Source organism: Lemur catta, chromosome 1 (genome assembly GCF_020740605.2).
Source record: "Lemur catta isolate mLemCat1 chromosome 1, mLemCat1.pri, whole genome shotgun sequence".
NCBI classification, from domain to species: domain Eukaryota; kingdom Metazoa; phylum Chordata; class Mammalia; order Primates; family Lemuridae; genus Lemur; species Lemur catta.
Genome location: NC_059128.1, coordinates 259,024,807 through 259,045,835, shown reverse-complemented (window position 1 = coordinate 259,045,835; position 21,029 = coordinate 259,024,807). Strand labels below are relative to the sequence as shown.

Sequence of the window (21,029 nt, the reverse complement as noted above, 5' to 3'; positions counted from 1 at the left end):
ATGTTCCCTGGTCCCTTGCTTCCCGGTGTCAAGAATGAGTACTGGTATCGAGTTGAGCCCATGATGGAGTGATCACAAACACAGAGCAATTTTATACAAACAGTTTGTCATACAAAAGAAAGACTGCAAGTAAAGAAGGAAACTACAGAAAGTGAAAATACATTCCAAAGAGGGTGGAATAGGTCATTCTCCACGACTGGAGAAAGACCCTGAAGTCTGAGCACACACTCTGCCTTTTCTAACTTCACTAGTTTGTCCCGCCTTTCCCCTGGCAGGATTGGTTGCCATTTCTGCCTTTGGGGGTGATTGACAGGTTGAGGTTATATAACAGGTTACATAACAGTTTGGTTATATAACAGTTTCCCTTTCTGCACGTATCTTCCCCAGAATTTTTCACAAAGCTCCACCCATGTCGTGCTAACCAGATGGTAATAACTGTAGGTCAGTTAAAGGTCACCTGGAACTTATTACTATGTAGGTTCCTACCAGGTAACAGTTCCTAGCTGCAGTTTGGTTCCTAGCTACAATTCGGTTGCTGCTCTCCAGCCTCAGCCACTGCCTTGCCACTTGTTTACTCTCCTCCAGACCTAACATTGAGCCGCTTAAAAAAATACACATTCTACCAGTTCTTCCAAGATTCTCTGTGCTTGTATTTCCTAAGTTGTGCATATTATATAGAGAAAAGACTATTGAAACTTGGAAAAATATGGAACTGAAATAGAATGATTAGGTGATCACAAAACAAAAAAGCAGTCTTATTATAAAATGGTTCTTTTGCACAGAATATTATAGGAATGCTTCCATTTAATGTACTCACAGTAAGTTTAATAGATTTGAAATTTACACTAAGCCAAGGCAGAGCCTTTAAACAGAGCTTCATTCTCAGTCACATTGAATAGTAGGCGTAGCTTTATACCTAGAAGTTACAATGAAATCAATTCTTGCAAAAGGTAATCATACCTATTAAACACATTTCCATTCAAAAACATTGCCCAGTTAATTGTCTTGCAAATAAATCTTTGGTACCACTAGTGCATTAATATACTAAGGTCACTAGAACAAGTTCCACAAGATTTATACTCTAGCTTTTCTTTCCTGAAAAAACGTTTGTATTTTTGGGCAACTGAACTTCAGCTTCCTCATCTCTATGGTGTTATTCTCAGGACTAATGCCTGGCATTAAGTAGCCTGAATAAATAGTAGCTTTTGTGAGTATTAACTTCTTACAGCTTTAATCCCTCACTCATTCATTCATTCATCCATTCATTCATTCCTACTCCCAAAATTGAGTAATGACCATCTACAGCAGTAAGCAAAGAAAGTTTGATTCATATTCTTTTCCTGCTATTATCTGAAAATTTAGTTCTTTGAAGCAGTTCAGTGAATTTATCTCCAGTGTTCTTCAGAAAAGTACATTATGGTATTTTGCATGAATTCTTTCATTTGGTTCCCAATTACTCCTGCAGTACAGTGGATGAGAATAACTGTCTAAGTTCTACTTTAATGGGTGTTGGAAGGGGGAATAAGCTGATGTCCAGGCAGCTGGGTGGTCTGTGGGTAGAAGGTGGAGGTGGTACCAGAAAGACAGGCTTGAGATTTTCATCAAAGTAATGGCCTATAACTGCCTCTCTTCTGTTTTCATGTACAACCCACAGGCTGACCTTTTGGAGCTTTTTATATCATTATTTTCTGAATATGATATTTAATTGAACCAGATTTTACTTGTGTGCACATGTTCAGAGAATAGAAGTTAGGGCAAATGGCTAGATCTGATTTGCATCCAAAATCTTGTGACATGGGCTTTGCCACCACCTAGGAAATGGGTATTTAAGCTCAGAAGATTTGAATTGAATCTTAAAGCAACAGACTTACTAATTTAAGAATCTTTTGTCAAAGGAACACACCAACTTTTCAGACCAAAGTATTGTATAGGCATTTGAACAATTAAAAAATAATGTATGATGCATGTCTGGATATGCACAGAGGCATGTGTTAGTGGAACCAGAATGCCTTAGTTCATAATAAATGCAAGTTAAAAGTACTAAATTTTTACCAATAACAAAAATTTCTTTTTTAAGAAAAGTAGCACCAGATTATTTACATAAATGTAAACAGGTGAGTATATTTGCTACGGAAGCCCCCAACAACACACCAGAATAGTGTAAGGATTAATTACTTTAAACTGAAGACATCTGAACAAACAGCAGCCACAGGGACATCTTATCTCCACTTGCTTTTACTGACTTAAGCAAAGCCTCTTTTCTTATTGGGTTCAGCTGCCAAAAATCTTCCTCCAAGAGTTTTTTGTTTGCCAGAAAATGGACCCTTAGCATTGGGGTATGAGTTCAACTGCCATAAATTACGTTTTAGGGAAGCTTCTCGCCAGAAAGAAGACTGTCAATCAGCACAGGATGAAAAATTCTACAAATGAGCCCAAGAGCACAATAGAACTTTCCATCCTAAAGCCCTAACATACCCACCTTTTGTTAAGCTGGTATATAAACCCTTACCCCTGGCTGTTCAGGGAGTCACTTCTTATGGAGTGTTCCCGCATGCACATGAATGAAACTTTTCTCCTGTGTGATAGCTAATTTTATGTGTCAACAGGGCCACAAGGTGCCCAGCTATTTGATCAAACGTTATTCTGGGAGTTTCTGTGAGGGTATGAGGGTATTTTGGCATGAGTTTAACATTTAAGTCAATTGACTGAGTAAAGAAGATTGCCTTCCCTAATGTGGGTGGGCCTCATCCACTCAGCTGAAGTTCTGAACAGAACAAAGTCTCATCCATCCTTGAATAAGAGGGAATTCCTCCTGCCTGGCTGCCTTCAAGATGTAACTTCAGATTTTTCCTGCCTTCAGCCTGGAAGTACAGCTTGCCAACTGCAGATCTTGAGACTTAGCCAGTTTCTCATAATAATTTTCTCTCTCTCTCTATATATATATATATGTATATATTTTTTTTCCTTGAGAACCCTAGTAATATGTCCTGTTAATTAATCTGTATGTAGCATATCTCTTCTGTCAATTAGACCCTGTGACATCAGGTATGTCTGCCATCCAAATTGGCAAAGCCAGTACCCTTACACTCAGCTCTTCTGCTCACCTCCTTGTTTCTTATATCCTGAGTCAGCTCTTTTTTTTTTTTTTTTGAGACAGAGCCTTGCTTTGTTACCCGGGCTAGAGTGAGTGCCGTGGCATCAGCCTAACTCACAGCAACCTCAAACTCCTGGGCTTAAGCGATCCTACTGCCTCAGCCTCCCGAGTAGCTGGGATTACAGGCATGTGCCACCATGCCCAGCTAATTTTTTTCTATATATGTATATTTTAGTTGGCCAGATAATTTCTTTCTATTTTTAGTAGAGACTGGGTCTTGCTCTTGCTCAGGCTGGTCTCGAACTCCTGACCTCGAGCAATCCACCCACAACGGCCTCCCAGAGTGCTAGGATTACAGGCGTGAGCCACCACGCCCAGCCCTGAGTCAGCTCTCTTACAAGACCATAAAACATAGCACCTCCCTAAACAATGACAGGCTACCTATGAACAGGCCCTAGATTGGCCAATTCCTCCATCATTTCACATTATCATGACACTCTAAACACCTATCACCCCTCCTTGTTGATGAAGAGCCCCATTCTATTCCACGATTGTCTTACAACTGTACAAATGGTCTCAAACCTGGAAAAAGACCTATTAGATACCTCCGTAGGCAACCCACATTTAATTTTATTTTGCGATAATGCTTACAAATGAAATTCTCAGGAAAATATTAAGCAATGGTTAATGTTATGTGTCAACCTGACTGGGCTAAGGGAGGGCCACGTTGCTGGTAAAATATTATTTCTGGATGTGTCTGTACGGGTATTTCTGGAAGAGATTAGTATTTGAATCAGTAACTGAGAAAGGAGATGGCCCTCACTAATTTGGGTGGGTGGTATACAACCCATTGAGGCCCTGAATAGATAGTAGATCATTTGTCCTCACTTGCTATGGCAGTTTTTGCAAGCACATGAGGTAATTTTTGTGGGTTGGACATGACTGATTATGAACAAAGCAACTTAGCACACAGGTGGAGCGTTATGTGACCTTGTAGAACTAATTTTCATCAGGGAGAACAGAGTCATCACCAACACCTCAGCAAATCTTAGGGTGAACTGGAGAGGCTGTTCCCACTGAACTTCCCTGGGTTTGAGGTATGGAAGAAAACATTGTCCTTTGTTAAAAGAGGTTCTTTGAGCTTTCTGAAGTAAAATATAACTTCCACATTTATACGAGTGCTTATTTTCACCAAATCAAGTGATAAGCTGATTTTTTAATGAGGTATACATTAGTGAGAGACAGATTTTTTCCTGATGTAACTGGCTTCACTAGGATGGATAGTAATAGAAGTAGAATGTGGACACTGTAAAGGGCCTGAACTTTGACCAGAGACTAGAGTAGTGGCAGTCGCTACCCCATCAGTTATTTAAGATGATATTCCAGGAGCCAATAGTACTCCTCCAGCCTTCCTTCCGAGGGACAGGGAGTTAGGGTACCAAACAGCCAAACCATCATTCAGGAGGAGCCATTTAAACCACATCTACTCTGAGCTATATTCACTAGGAAGAATATGCCCAGCCCTTAAACATTTAAATGGAGATGGAGCTGAGCAACCAGTGTCACTTCTATCTTTTCATTCTGTTCATATTCCCAGTAAATGAGCCCATTTTTTTATTCCTTTAAGTGCCTGACATCAAGTGCTTCATTTTGATTGAAGCATGCAAATGGTTTAAGAGGGACTGAAACAGTTCTCTGTGAGTCGCTTGAAGCAAGGTTAGTATCACAACCCTTGAATAAATGGTCAATAGTAAAACATTAGCCAAAACTGAGCAAAGAAGGAAATGTTTGGGATAAAAATTAGAGTACCATGGGAAATGTTGAATTTGCAGTGGTAGTGAGACACATAAGTGGGTATGTTCAGTATACAACGGAGAAAAAGATTTGGAGATAGAGTGTTGCAAGTATTGGCAAGAGAGAGAAATTTCACTTTCTAATCACCCACTATTTTATTAGTATTAGCAATACAAAGAAGAGGTTGACTATATGTCAGTGTACAATGTTTTTGCACCTGGACAGTGCTAAAGAAAGTAGAATAATTCTTAACTTTCTGTCATTAAACTGTAAGCAGGTAACCAAAAAGCTATTACATCAGCATTTTATAAAAATCATACTACAATAAATTAGATGCTTACAATTGCATTTAACGCTGAGATTTCAAAGGCGATAACCCTGTTTAAACAGCTACACATTGAAACGATAGCTTAAGATGGGTCACGTCAGCAGATTTCCAGGGCATGTTTGACACATATTTTTTTGACTACTTTAATTGTAATTTTTCCATTGTTTTACCACTGCTTGACACATTACAGTGACTCATTTTTTAAAGATATAAATTAGTGAATATGAGAATTTATAAAATGTCTGATTTTGTTCTCAAATTCCAAGCTTCTTCTAGCATTTGAAATAGAAGGTATACATAGGTAAAAACAACAGATTTTGAGAGTGAGGTATTAAAATCAGAAAATAAAACCCTCTCAGGCAAATATTTAAATGATTCACAACTCAAATATATAGCATTAAGAAAATCCATAACTTAAAATTATATAGGATTTTAGTAGATATTAGCACTTTATGGGAGTTTTATATTTTTTTATCAATAGAAGACACTACAGTAAACAGGCAAATCTCCTAGCTTTCTGGTTGGTTCAAGTTGGTTTACGTGTTAAAACTGATATTGAGTTACTTTCTGTCTGTGCTGGAAGGAGTTACAAGAATTTTTTTGCTGTCTAACATTTTAGTTCATGTTATATTTCAAGATAATTTTCTTACATGTTATTCTTAATTGCCAAGAAACAATCCTTATATACATATTCATATAACACCAATCACAAAGTAATTTAGAGCTAAGTTAAACTTTAGAAGAACTGAAAAAAAGGCTGATGTGAAGTTAATGTGTTTAGAGACATTATTTTCTAATTATATACAAACATATTTTCCCTTTAGCATGATTCTAACTTGAAAAAATGTGAATCTGAAAATAAATTTCATCTTTTCCAGTCTGAATATTCAAAAATATGAAACTATAAAGCTACATAAAGCAAATTTAGTTTTTTGTATTAATCAGATGGAGATAGACAAATATTTATGTTTTAAACCCTACTAGTCTATTTATAATCACGAGTTAAATCCAGTTACTCCTTTTGTTAAAAAACATATTTTTATTCTTTTAAATAATAAATACCTATAAAACACTAGAGAGACATGTAAAAGAAACATCCAACCATGGCTTTTACTGTTAAATTGGGTGGTTAACTCCCAATGGAGTTACATGATTTTTTTCAATTAGCTTTAGTTAGGTATATAATATGATTTTCACCATTCTAGTTTATGATGAACTATACAATTAACAATTGTCCAAATAAACCATTAATTTTGCATGTAGTCTATATATCTTCTAAAATAAATAAACCAAAAATAGAAAACCAGATTTGGTATGTGTTACATATCATACATTAATGAAATATCATTTTATTTACTTGTTCATTTTCAAGCTTTAAATACATTAAATATATATCCTCTCAAACATTGCTGGCAAAAGAAGTGGCTAATAAATACTGACATAACCAACTAATTTTCATAATATACAATTAATAAGTGAGAAGTAAAGAGGGAAGTATCCCTATTTTTATACAATTGTATAAAAAGGGAGTGATCCAGAATTGGTCCCATGATAATTATCTTTCCTTTGGTATCATTGTCATATGTACTTGCTTTATAAAATAAACCTGAAGGAGAATATGGCTCAGAAACAACATATTTAGACTTAAAAAACTAGATATTATTAAGAAAGGAATCTAAAGCCTGTTTATTACGTCTTCATTAGGAACAAAATGCAACCCTTATGTATTTGTACTAGTTTCTTTCAGAAAATCCACCGCTCTGCTTCTAATCTCAGCTTATCTATAGTTGAGGGTCATAGGTGACAATGTATAGAAAACATGGTGCTTCACCCTTATGTGTTCGGTAAGTGACTTTTGATTAATAGTTTAGTGAAATTTTATCGTCACTACTAAAACAAAATGACACAAAGTGTATTTCTTATTGTCAATGGGTCAAATATATGACAAATATAAAAAGTAGTACATTATATTATTTTTAAAAAGCTTTTGTCATTCAAGGCAAAAATTGAATACCAAATCAAATAAATTATATTCTTATACATTCCAAAAAAGACAAGATAGGCATGAAATTGGTCATTTGGTAGAATACAGATAGTTTTTTTTTTCATTGAAGAGAATTAAGACCCATGTAGGTAAACTTCATTTGAAGGTAATATTAATATCTTTTCTTCTTCTTACATTTTCGGAACTTTTGACTATATTCGTTTCCTCTGTTGTTTTCTGTGCTACTATCACTATCACTGGTTTGCTTTTGCCTCTTTTGTTTATTCATCTGATAAAGGTCAGAGTCACTTGGCTGTTGATGAGTCCATTCGTACGAGCTGGGTCCAGCCTCTAGATCTGGAACATGATTTTGTGAGGAAGACACAGATGTGCTATTAGGAAGTGGAGCTGTCATCTCATAATAAGGAAGCTGCAGCACTGGATTATATGCATGCCACTGCTGTGGGAAAAAAAAAGACATTCATCCAGCAAAACAAATACAAAAAGTTAAAGATAAAAGCTAACAGTTTGCATGCATTATACAAATAGCCATGAGTAAGCTAAACTGTGTTTTGGTATAGGAAGACAGCGGCTTCTCACAGTAGGGATGCAGGAGTTTCCTTAAGTGCTCAACATGAAGAGTCAAGGTAGTATGTAGCTTACTACAATATAGACTAACACTGTCCAACAGAAATATATGCAAACCACATACATAGTTTTAAATCTTCTAGTAGCCACAGTGCAAAAATAAAAAGAAACAGGTAAAATTAAGTAATGCATTTTATTTATATCAATATATTCAAAATATTGTCATTTTAACATGTAACCAATATAAAAATTATTGAGATATATTTTTCTCATATGTCTTCAAAATCTGGTGTGTATTTTATACTTAAATTTAGATTACATAAAATTTATAGTTGAAAAATATATTCACATACCCAAATTGTTTCAAATATACTTAAAAGCTTTGTAGTAACTGAATCATGTCTCTCTTTTTAAATTTGAATTTAAATTTACTAAAATTAAACAAAACTAAAAACTCAGCTCCTTAAGTGCATCTGTGGCTACTGGCCCCTACATGCCCCTACATGGCACAGCACGGTTATGATCTCATCTTAACTATTAAGATAGAGAGATGCTTCCTTTTAAAAAACAAGTTTTCAACTCAAATTTCTAACTATTAAAAGCAGATTAAATATTAACTGAGATACTTTGAACTTGTGTCTCTGTTCCCCCTTCCCCATCTCTATCAAAAGATAAAAAATGCTGGGAAGAGGACATTTACAGTTTCAGGTGAGAACTGGTTGTTTACAAATATTTTACCATAATTTAAGAAAAATATTTTTCCAAAAGTTAAAGTATCATTTTACAGAAAAGAATTCTTACTGTTTACAAATTTAAAATGGATATTTGAAAAGTCTGAAGCTCACACATATGTTGAGTTATCTGGGGAAATACCCTGTGAATCAGAAGACTTGCATTAGTCCTACACCTGTCACTAATAAGCTGTGTAATTTTGGGTTTGTTGATTACTATCCATGGGCTTCAGTTTTCTTATCTATAAAATAAAGAATTGAAAGAAAAAAAATTAAGTTCCCCTTTAATAATAAAGACCATAATTAAGATTTCTAGGCCAGAACCAACTTTTCAGAGTCTTTGGAAATAATGTAGTTTACTCTCCAGTAGAGAAGCTTCATAAAGTTTTGACTTTAGTTAAAAAGAGAAATTTATTTTGAAAACATCCATGTCCAAAAGCAATCTATTTGAGACTGATTACATTATATAAAAATGCTTCACTAAGTGAAATTATCCAATTCTAAAAACATCTTTAAAGTAGTCATTGAAATGAACTCTCTACTCAATTTTCACTGGGACTACAGTGTATCGTCACTACCAGCCACTCCTTTTCTGTTGACGCCCCAGCTGTTGGCTGAGGTATTGTGCATGGGATGTAAGGTGTCCGTCCCTGTTAGGGAAGTACACCATTGGGAGAGAGTGCTGGGGCATCCTGTGCCTTCAACCTAGGTTTAGATTTCAGCACTGAATCTTACAAATAGTTTTCATGCTCTTCGTAGTTTGCATCATGTTATATGCTGAATCCAATGCATAACACACTTACCATCTTCTGAAAGAAAAAATATTCTTGAGGTAAAGCAGTGTTATTAATTGGAAAAAACTGCATGGGAAAGGAAGATCTGCCAACCATTTCTTCATTCCTTTGAGGAGATAAAAGAAGCAGTAATAAAATTTTCAAATTCCTATGTATACATGTCCTTTTCTCTTGAGAAAAAAATGAAAGCTCTTCACAACTAAAAAGAGAAAGTGAGCTTCTCTGATAACATTCACTTAAGACTAATTAATTACCTTAAATGCACACACAAATAATCAGTTATTATTATAGATAATGTAGTTACATAGCAATATATTAATTACTAAATATTGAAGTCTCAATATTTAGAGGCATATTTGGCTTTCTGATAGGAAAATATTGGACAATGCTATAATTTGTATAAAAAAGAACACTTAGATATTCATAGAGCAAAGCATGTCATTAATAATCACTCAGGGTACACTTCAACCTTCTATAGATATAAAAAGTAAAAAAAAGGTATAAATATTTATTAATTTATTTTTAAAATACCTATACTGTTTAACTATAACAATTATACTCTTTCCTAAAGGGACTACTAATGTTAACATGAACACATGTTTGCTGATGTCTTCAACATAACAAAATAACAAATAATACCTAATATATCCCAAATAACAAAAAATACCTAATATAAAAATTATAGTATCCTAAAGTTTCATTTATAAATATAATATTTGCTTCTATGGAGATGTTACAAATATTGGCTAGATTCTATAGATACTCTTCAATAGTCTACTTGCTCCATAACATACCATCATTTTAATGCTAATACTAGGAATCCTTAGGATAAGAAGTGTACTGTGAAGGTTCAAATCTGCACAGGCAGGTAGAGGTAAAGACAAGGGAAGGAGAAAGACAGGAAGCAGTCGGCTGGATAGGCAGAGACCCCATCTATAAGCGGGGAGAGTACTATCACAGAAGCCAGCTGAAGCATGAATTTCATTAAGAAAGGAATTAGGTGTCAGTTGTTGCAGAGAAGTAAACCTCATGAGCATTTAGGCCACTGAACTGTTGATCAATGGGTTCCTGACAACATTTAAAAGAGCAGGTTCTACACAACAATGTGTTTGAGAAGTGAATGGGAAGAAAGGATGTGAAGGCCAACAACTTCTTCAGTGAGAGGAAGGAGAAAAATAATAGCCTAATTAGGACACAGGGTTCAGGGAGACCAGAATATGTGTTGGGGGGCAAAGTGACAGCAAAGGAACAAGATTAAGGATGGAATGAGGTTACAGAGTGGGGAAGCTGTGTATGACTCAGTAGCAAAGGTGGTGAGATTAGCACGGTTATGAAAACAGCTGCAAATTCCCTAAAACTGCTATCTTTCCTACGTGAATCTCAGGGCATGCAGTTATCTGTATGGAGGAATCACTTGTAAATTGGGAATTGTTCTGTGTTGACATGTTCCCCCCAAATTCAGTTGTTGGAGTTCTAATCACCAGCACCTAAGAATGTGACCTTATTTGGAAATGGGGTCACTGCAGATGCCATTAGTTAAGATGAGGTCATACTGGAGTAGGATTAGCCCCTAATCCAAAATGACTGGTGTCCTTACAAAAAGAAGAAATTTGGGGACAGATTGTCTTGCTCTGTTTTGTTGCTATAACAGAATACCTGAGACTGGGTAATTTATGAAGAAAAGAGGTTTATTTTGGCTCACAGTTCTAGAAGTTGGGAAGTCCAAGATCAGGTGGATACATCTGGCTGCCTTCTGGTGAAGGCTTCGAGGTATATCATAACATGATGGAAAGTATCACAGGCAAGACAAGAGAGAGAGAGCTCAAGAGAGATGGCAAACTGGTTTTATAACAAAGGTCACATCTCTCAACACTGAGGCATTGGGGATCAAGTTTCCAACATATGAATTTCTGGGGGACGCATTCAACCCATAGCACAGATACACACAGAGAGAACACCATGTGAAGATAAAGACAGATATCTGGGTAATGCTTCTATAAGCAAAGGAAAGCCAAAAATTATCATCAGATCACCAGAACAGGGGCATGGAAAAGATTCTTCCTTATGGCTCTTGGAAGAAACCAATCCTCCTGACACTTTGATGTTAGACATCTTGCCTCCAGAAGGGTAAGACAACAAATTTATGTTGTTTAAACATTCTGTTTGTGGTACTTTGTTATAGACACCTTAGCAAAATATTAATAATACAGGAACTATTCATTAAATGTATAAGAGATAAGAGACAATAAGAAGCACAAAAACTAATTTCCAAGGAAGACCAAAGTGAGTACCATTTTTCTGTGCACATCAGTTCTAGGATATGATAAACTATTTTTACACTTTCCTTATAACAAATACTAGAAGAATAAAGTACAACCAGTGAAATGTAGTATCATGGAATATACACGTAACTCATATCTTCTACCCTAGAATTTGTGAAAATTTAGATAAAGTGTACATTAAATGTAAGTAGAGAATACAAGAGTTTTACTGCCATCTCTTAGTGCCAATCTAGCCTTTTCTTCTCTGCCCAAATCCTACAAATATCTTATTCCTTTCTAACTCCTGAGGAAAAAAGAAGTATCTTTTCCCATTTGGTACTAGAAGAGGAGAAGCTCTTATATCAGAAGTCCCCAACCTTTTTGGCACCAGTGACTGGTTTCATGGAAGACAATTTTTCCACGAACAGGTGGGGGGTGGGGCAGAGCTCAGGCAGTGACGCCAGTGATGGGGAGTGGCTGTAAATACAGATGAAGCTTTGCTCACTAGCCAGCTGCTCACCTCCAGCTGTGTGACCCCCCAAACCCCATCCCATTTCCTAAGTTTTATGGAAGACAATTTTTCCACAGACCTGGGGGGACATGGTGGAGGAGCTCTGCAGCTCAGTCTCTAACAGGCCACAGACTGGTACTGGTCCATGGCCCAGGGGTTGGGGACTGCGGTCTTACATGATCTCCATTTATAAGTCTATAATCCTTCCCCTATTGAAGTAGTAAATCTTCCCCCTTCTGCTAACATTTGCTGGATACTTACTATGAGCTCAGTATTTTTGTTAATTTTTTTTATTTTTAATTATTATGGGTACATGATAGTTGTACATATTAATGGGGTACGTGTGACTTTTTGATACAGGCATACAATATACAATAATCAAATCTGGGTAACTGGGGTATCCATCACCTCAAGCATTTATCATTTCTTTGTGTTAGGAACATTCCAATTCCACTCTTTTATTTATTTTAACATATATCATAACTTATTGTTGACTACTAGTAACTTTGTTATAGCATCAAATATTGTTCATTCTATTTAACTAACTATGTTTTTGCACCCCTAATCATCCCCACTTTGTTCTCCCTCCTTGCTACCTTTTTCAGCCTCTGGGAACCATAATTCTACTCTCTGCCTCCATGAGATCAACTGTTTTAATACTTAGCTGAGTGAGAACATGCAAGATTTCTTTGCTTTGCTTATTTCACTTGACATAATGTTCTTCAATTCCATCCATGTTGCAAATGTCATGGTTTCATTATGTTTTATGGCTACGTAATAGTCTATTGTGTATATTTACCATATTTTCTTTACCCATGCATTCGTTGATGGACACTTAGGTTGCTTCCAAATCTTGGCTCTTGTGAATAATGCTGTAATAAACATGGGATTATAGATAACTTTTCAATAAATTTCCTTTCTTTTGGATATATATCTACCAGTGGGATTGCTGGGTCATATGGTAGTTCTATATTTTTTGAGGAACCTCCATACTGTTCTCCATAGTGGTTACACTAATTTACATTCCCACTGACAGTGTATGAGGGTTCCCCTTTCTCCACATCCTCTATGTGCCCAGTATTTTAAGTACCTTGAATTAATTATAAAATTCAATTCTCATAGCAATCCCTTGTGGTATTCTCATTTTAGAGATGGGGTACAAAGTGATAAAATAACTTTATCCAAGGTCACCCCATTAATAAAGTGGCAGAGGCAAGATTCAAATTCAGGCAATCTGATATCACCACCTGCTTTCTTAACCTCTCCTGATCTCACTGATATAGAAATGCTTGGGAGAATGAAGATACGAAGAACACTATGTTTTATTTGGGGTATCCTACTTCTAAAGATAAGCCTGGCATTTGCTAGTCCTAAAAGGCTACTCCCCTAGGCCTCAGAGTGCTGTTATAATTAAAAGGGACAGGAAGTTCAGCTATTATTAGCTTACTTGAGAATATTCAGTTCTGCTACAGAAAATAAGAAAATAAATAGAACAGATGGAACTCATAAGAAATGTTTATCATAGACTGAAAGTAAGCTAGTACTCTATGAGGTAGTGATGAAACTATATTAGGGAGAGAATAAGTAACTTGTGAGACACAGGCAGAATTCATAATAGATACTAAATATACATAGTAAATAAGTTAGTATCCTATAAGACATGCCAAAGATGCACAGATTCAGTAGACAATATAATGAAACAAATAGGAGTGCTACATATAGATAGAATACGAAGGAAATATCATGTCATGATCATGCCACCTCTGGGCTAACCGTTATGCTTCTCTTCTTGTCTTTGTTCTGCCGAACTCAGATAAAACCCACAGGCACCTGACAGACAAACCAGTAAGCTACTTCTGTGGTTGGGTATGTTTGCCCCTCTGTCTCTTTGAGAAAGCAAGAGAGTACCATTAGCTCCAGGAACTTTCCATCTGTATAGCCTTACTCAAACTGCAATTCTAGTTCTCGTAACCACACCCCGTCAGTGGAAAAGGCTGATATGGGAAAGAAATGGGGTACATGAATATTAGTGGAACCAGAACTCAGCTAGTTGATCCTTCTACCCACCTGCACTCTATCCTAAGTGTGCCAACCTATCTAGTATCTTTCCTCTTGCCTTTCACTGTGTCTTTTAAATTGATTGAATAAACTGTGTGATTTGAGCATCTTAATTTGGTTTGGGAACCTTTTCGTTCCGTGAACTCTGGGATAGTTTGCTGGATAGTGTACTTGGAGGCTACCAATGCATCAAGATATCAGATTATACAAAATTCTAGAATATTTTGAAAATTAGCACAGAGAAGTTCTAAAAAATAGTAAAATAAATAATTGAATGGCTTAATATCAGAAGGCTTAGTTTCAAGGCAAGTACTTCATCATCCTTGTGACTTTGAGAACTGGTTAACTCTTCTATATCCATTTACTCAAATATAAAATATAAATAACTATCTCTATAATCCATCATGAAATTTTATATGCTTAAATCATTTAAGAGCTATAAAAAACACAAGAGAAACTAGAACTGGTTAACTCTTCTATATCCATTTACTCAAATATAAAATATAAATAACTATCTCTATAATCCATCATGAAATTTTATATGCTTAAATCATTTAAGAGCTATAAAAAACACAAGAGAAACTATAAAGAATACTACATATGTAAATTTCTACAACCTACTACTGAATATATTAAGACTGAACTTTGAATGAAAATATTTTCTGTCACTTTTCATGGGCTTAGAAAAAAATGATTTCCTTAATTTTATTCTATGTCTACAGAATAAGGTTTCACAATAGCCCAGAATATATAATAACGCTTTCTAGTCCAGAATATATTTATTTGCTTTACTTTTATGAAAAATATATTTTTAATTACCTGTAGCTGTGTGAATTTATCTTAACACAGCTCTCAAAACTTTGGCTAGCTGGTTCACAAGAGCGAGAACTCCCTTTAAAAGAAATAGAATAATAGATTACTTCATGGCACAATTTTTTGCAGTTCCAACATGAAATCATAAAATAACCCCAAATCTTTTAGGATTTAAAATTCCATTCTCCTATAAGATATTTGCATATCTATTTGACCTCTCAAGTCATATTTATAGATTGTTTACAACATTATAAATGAATGAATTATAATCAAACTTTGTCTAAAGCAATGACCATATGTAAGAATTACATTGACATGGGACTGTATAACATTCGTGACATTGTTTTGTTTTAAAAATGGCAAATGATCAGTGTTATTTGCCTCCAGGGTAGACGGCAGGAGCTCTCTAATCTGCATGGACAAAAGCCAATTCAACCTTACACAGAATGAGTCAGAAAACAATATGTCTGGCCTATTCTACCAGCCTGTGTGAGTTAACTGGTCAGTACCAGAGAGCATGATGGAGCCAGGCGTTAAGATAAAAATGAAATGGAAATAAAATCAACTTTCCCTTTAAAAGAAGGCATTTTTTTTTTGTTATTTTATTTGTTTTTAGTACACCAAGACGTATAAAAAACAAAGAAGTGACTCATCAGTCAGCCTGAACCATTTAGGGGAGGCAATGTAAGTACTGCAAGAATTACTATTAAATAGATGACCTCCATCAGGCCCCCGAAACATAAAAGGGCTACAGTAATAATAGTATACCATTCTCTGGGCATTTAATCATAGATGATCTGTTCCGGACATGTGTACAGAAGAAGGTATTTGGGGCCATTCATGTCAGGAAGTTTTTCACCACTAGTAAAGGTAACTCCATTTTGCTCTTAACAGAGACTTACATCCAGTGCAACATGTATAGGATGATTTCCTTAGAAGAAGGACTAATATGCCCACTCTATCTTCCAAATAGTAGGTATTTGCTACCATCCATTTGCAGCGACAAGAAGATCAGCAAATAGCCTTGCTATATAAATGCTAGAGTTGTGTGTCCCCAGTTCATTTAGATTTGCTCAATTTATAAGAGCCAATAGCAAGCATCATAGCTACTTATGGCTGATACTAAAATAGGATATTTCAAATTTTAATATAAAAAAGATGCTATGGTTTGGCAATATAATTGGCAAAATTAATTAATTATATGATATTATGAATTAGATGTGCTCTAAGAAAATTTATCAGTGACCAGAGAAGTACTTTTATAAATCTTATACTATATAGAAAACAAAATGCTTACACCTCCGAGAATAGCAGCAACCACAAAACATTTTGAAGATTCATCAGTGACATGACCTACCAAATCGATACTGCACATTAATTGGTCTTCCATATAAACGAATTCCATTCAGCAAAGCTATGGCATAGGACACTGATTCTGGGTGTTTAAAGCAGACAAATCCAAAAGACTTTGGCTTTCCTTCTCTGTCTTTACATATAGTCACTTTGGTTAGTGGCCCAGCCTGTAAGAAACTTAAAAATTATTTTCTCATAAATCCAAAGATTTTTTTTACATTCAAATAAAGTAAATTCAACTTTAGACTAAAGAAAGTTAGCAATAGCTTTATGTAGCCCTGCTAATAATAATAAATAGATTTCATCACACTTTCTTTGTATTTTCTGGCTCATCAAAGAAACATACATGGTATTAAGAACAGAAAATTCTAAGTAATATTTAATATATCCAAATCTTAAGTAGCAGACTACCCTTCTCTTAGGCTTTACAAACATACTTAGAGAGCATTTAAATCTAAGGTTAAAATACTATTTTGTCTTCAGATATATTAGCAGTGTTGGATTCAAAAATAAATTGAAATGGCAAACAATGTCAGTTGAGTTATCCTCAAAAAGGCTGACAACATTATGTCACAGTTTATTTCTTTCTGCCAAGAATATTAAAAATATTTACAAGAGAAACTAAAATAATCATGAGTTTTTACTTCGTAACCTCATTTTGTAAATACCCCCAAAGGAAAAATGTTTTAACATGTTTAAGACTTTTAAGTAGGCACATTATTTATGAGTTAAAAATTAGAAAGGCTGTAAATCTAACTGGAAATATTGCTCCATGTTGTATTATTAAAATGAAATAAAATGCCATAAATTATGAATATTCAGATTGTATTGATAGAAAAACCTATAATTCACAAAGTGATATTTTGATATGGGTATATAATGTATAAAAATCAAACCAGAAAAATTAGCATATCCATCTCCTCAAACATTTATTATTTGTGTTATGAACATTCAAAATCCTCTCTTCTAGCTTTTTTAAGATATGCAATAAATTATAGTTAACCATATTCACCCTAAAAAAATGAAAAGCCTGTAATTTACAATGGAGAGTAAAAAATATAGCAGAGCCACATATTATAGAAGAGTGTTAATTACAACTAAGAAAAAATTATTTCACTGCCATGATAAAGATCAGAGGAAGAAGTCACAAAGACAAACAGCTTATTTAATGGTGAATGGTTGATTTTCTTTATAGAGTTAGATAAATACATCTAAAGAAAAATAGTATCTTAAGATTTTGTCTTTCTCCTTTCATTCTCTGCGCTCTCCTAGGAACTAGCTCATCTTCCCTTCTGGCTTCAAGGACCACTTTGTCAATTAATCTGTTAATACTTTTCAACTCATGTCTCTTTCATGGAGACAGCCTCCTAGAAACCTCTATGTGATTATACTTCAAACCCAACATATTTGAAACTGAGTTCATTAACTTTTCCTTCTAAATCTTGACTTTACTGTTTCTTAAGTTAAAAGTACAATGATAGTAAACATGATTTTCTCAATTCCAAGTATAATCAGAAATTTGAAAGAAACTAGTAAAAGAATAAATATACAGTAATAAATACTGGTATTAAATATATGGAATCACAAAGGGACAGAACATACTTGAATGATTTGAGTTTTGACATAAATGAATTTAGATATGCCAAAGTACTTTTAAAGATAAAATTCAACAAGAAGCCTTGCTTATAGCAACATTCAGATCATGTTACAGTCTTTCAAAACCAGAATGAAACACACAGTGTGGCAGTTGTAAAATTTTGCTGGGTTTTGCTGATTTGAAGCCTTTCTAAAAGATACTCCATTTTAGCAAATCCTTTCACTACATCATCTATTAAATGAGATTTACATTTTGCTTTGGTGGAATAAGGAAATTATAAAAAATGAGAGGCTAATATATATGGTCTTGTGTATCCACACAACTGATATGGATCCAGTCCTAACTAGAAATAATGTGTTGTATGGGATATCACAAGCCCTCAACACCATCACTATCTCCCCCCACCTCCTTTTTTGGAGGTTTGATGTGAAAGAAGCCTTCTGGAGAAAAATAATTATAAGGTGACTTTACTTCCTTTTTTTTTTTTTTTAGTAGGGATGGTAAGTTTCAAATGATATTAGGTAAAAATATAGACATGTATTAGAGTTGATTTAAAAAATGGCAAGTTTAAAAGATGGTAAATTAGAAGGACAAACATAAAAGTCTTAAAATCAACCAATTTTTCAAATTAAAAAAAATTATGTCCAGGAAAGAAACTGTGTTCCTGAAGAGAATCCTCTTTCCCTTATTGTGTGTATTTATAACTAACAGAAGGTTTCTTTAGTTTAGAGACAAAGGGAAGTTCTTTCACAACCAGATAATGATCCCCTTTCACCTCTGGAATCCATACCCAATCCTGGAAATTTTGTTCTGCTATTGTCTCCCTTGGAACTTTCCCTTATTCTGATATGGGGAAGTAACTTGATTTCTCTTGATGTTAGTATTATTACTGAGAGTACTATTATTAGTATTAGTTGCAGCAGCAAACAGTAAGTCTCAGGCTCAGCTCTAACTTATTTACCTAGATTAGGTCATTTATTCCTCACACCATTATTCTCATTTGACATTTAAGGAAACTGAGGCACTGAGCTATTCATTTACAGGCCCAAAGTCACATTGCTGACCTTAGAACTCACACTCTGACCCACTTTTCTATACTATGTACTCTTCTCTTTTGTAGATTATCCTAAATCATTATAATTTATTTTAAGTTTCCCCTTTTAGAAAGATCAAAGGGTATCTCTTAAATTTGTATGTCCAGTAGTAATTCTGGATCACCAGACGGTTAGATGGATGGCTGAATGAAGATACTTTTTAGCAAATGAGACCCAGATGTATACAACACAATGTGAGAGTGTGTTTACAGGACACAGAAGTCTTAATCCTGGAAGTACCAGGTCTCAAAGTTTCTGGAGGTCCTCTTGGTATGAAATAAAAGTCCTTGGCCAGGGAATCAACGGGTCACAGGCATGGTAAATAGGCTGCCACATCTTCCCAAATTTCACTTATCATGCTAGAATCAAAATACTCTCTGCATAAACGGGCTTGAAGGAATGAGTAATGTATAAAAGAAAACATTTTAAAACCTATACTTCTCATTTCGCGGGATGTAAGGCGTGAGGGGGCCTATTACCTGAAGAAAGACGGTGACAGAGCTGTTTTCTGTTCTGTCCCTGCATCCCCAAGGCCCAGGCAGCCTCCGGGAAGCCCTTACTCAGAGCTGGGAGCTGGGGACCCTGTCACTGTCCACCCCCAGGACTCCGCAGTGGGGATGAGGATGGGAGGAACACCGTGTCACTTCACTCCCCAGCAGCTCACCTGGAGACAGGTGCACCAGGGAGAATCTAAATCCAAACCACGGTAAAGGATGGGGCGGGAGGGGGCCGGGCTCCGGGTGGTCCAGGTGCGCCCCGCCGCTCCGGCTGCACTTCCGGCCCCCACGGTCTGCCTCCCCCGCCTCCAGGCCGTCCCCTCCCGGCTGACGGTACCTGAAGAAACAGCTCGTAAAGAATCTCTTCTCGCACTCGGGCCTCTAAATTTCCCACAAACACCGTCCTGTCGGCCTCCTCCTGAGAAGGGAACATCCTCCGGACTCGGCTCTAGGTAGGCGGAGGCGACGAGACCCCGCCCCTTCGCTCGGGTTTACGGCGCCGCCGGGGCAAGGGGGCGGGGCCGGCGACCGGAGCGCGCCCGCCAGGGGCGGAGCGAGGCTGAGAAGCCACGCCCCCAGCACCCTTAGGGAACCGCCCACCGCGCTGCCGCCCCGCCCCGCCCCGATCGGGCTGGGCCATGGGAGAGGGGCTGAGAGGAGGAAAGGTGAATGTGCGAAGGGCTTTGCCCTTGTGCTTGTGGGGAGTATTCCGTTTTCTCTGGCACATTATTAATTTATTTTGGATTTATTCAACCAAAATTTTAAATAAAATGATTGTAGAGATGATTTGAAGCATAGTAACTTCATTACCGAAGCTCCCAGGCTAATAAGAGAAGATTCATTTGTCTCCAAAGAATAAATGAATAAATCATTAGGATATTAAGATTACATTATTCATAAAATAATTTTTGAAAAAAATCAATGCATGCTTGGATGTGGGCACAACATAGTACTAGAATGAAAGTTTATTTACCTAAGAAGTGCTCCCTAGATGAGTCTTTGAAAGTGGCCCACAGAGGTTTTAGGTGGACTCCAAAATCATCCTATATCAAGAAATACTGGTAAAAGTAGAGCAATTTTGTGCCTGAAGCCAGAATTCTTGAGGATGTTGGTAGAGGGCTTGTGATAGGATCGAATGGTTGTACTTTGTTTCAGGGTTGTACTTTTTATACTGTGTGCCAAGAAAAAGGGTTGGTTCTTACTATGGGAGGATTTGTTTTTTTTAATCTTAAAAACAACAAAGATAATTAAAAGAAAGGGGAAAGAAAACTTAGAATCTCAATACTTTGATAAATCAACTGCCAACTGTTAATTTGGCTTTCTTTTTGAAGATAGCATACATCTACATAGAGCCCTGAAATCATCCTATAAATGTCATTAAAGTAATCAGGGCATCATTTGGCCTTTAGTGTGGCATAATGATGAAAATTCACTTTGAATTGAAGATCTATGCTTTTACTTGGTCGGTGGACCCTCCTCCCCCAAAATACCATCTTTTCTAATGGAAAGGGTCACATCTTAGGAAATCCTAA

General features: G+C 36.0%; 1 protein-coding gene across 1 annotated transcript; it reads right to left on the bottom strand.

Annotated features, from left to right (window-relative positions):
• Nucleotides 1-5,028: 5,028 nt before the first annotated feature.
• Nucleotides 5,029-19,958, bottom strand: RBM11 (RNA binding motif protein 11). The gene is made up of 5 exons (XM_045540461.1): nucleotides 19,835-19,958; nucleotides 16,314-16,476; nucleotides 14,963-15,035; nucleotides 9,323-9,419; nucleotides 5,029-7,660 (listed from the first exon to the last, which is right to left on the bottom strand). The coding sequence occupies exons 1-5, from the start codon at nucleotides 19,928-19,930 to the stop codon at nucleotides 7,373-7,375; spliced, it is 717 nt and encodes a 238-aa protein (XP_045396417.1). The 5' UTR covers nucleotides 19,931-19,958; the 3' UTR covers nucleotides 5,029-7,372.
• Between the last annotated feature and the right edge of the window lie 1,071 nt (nucleotides 19,959-21,029).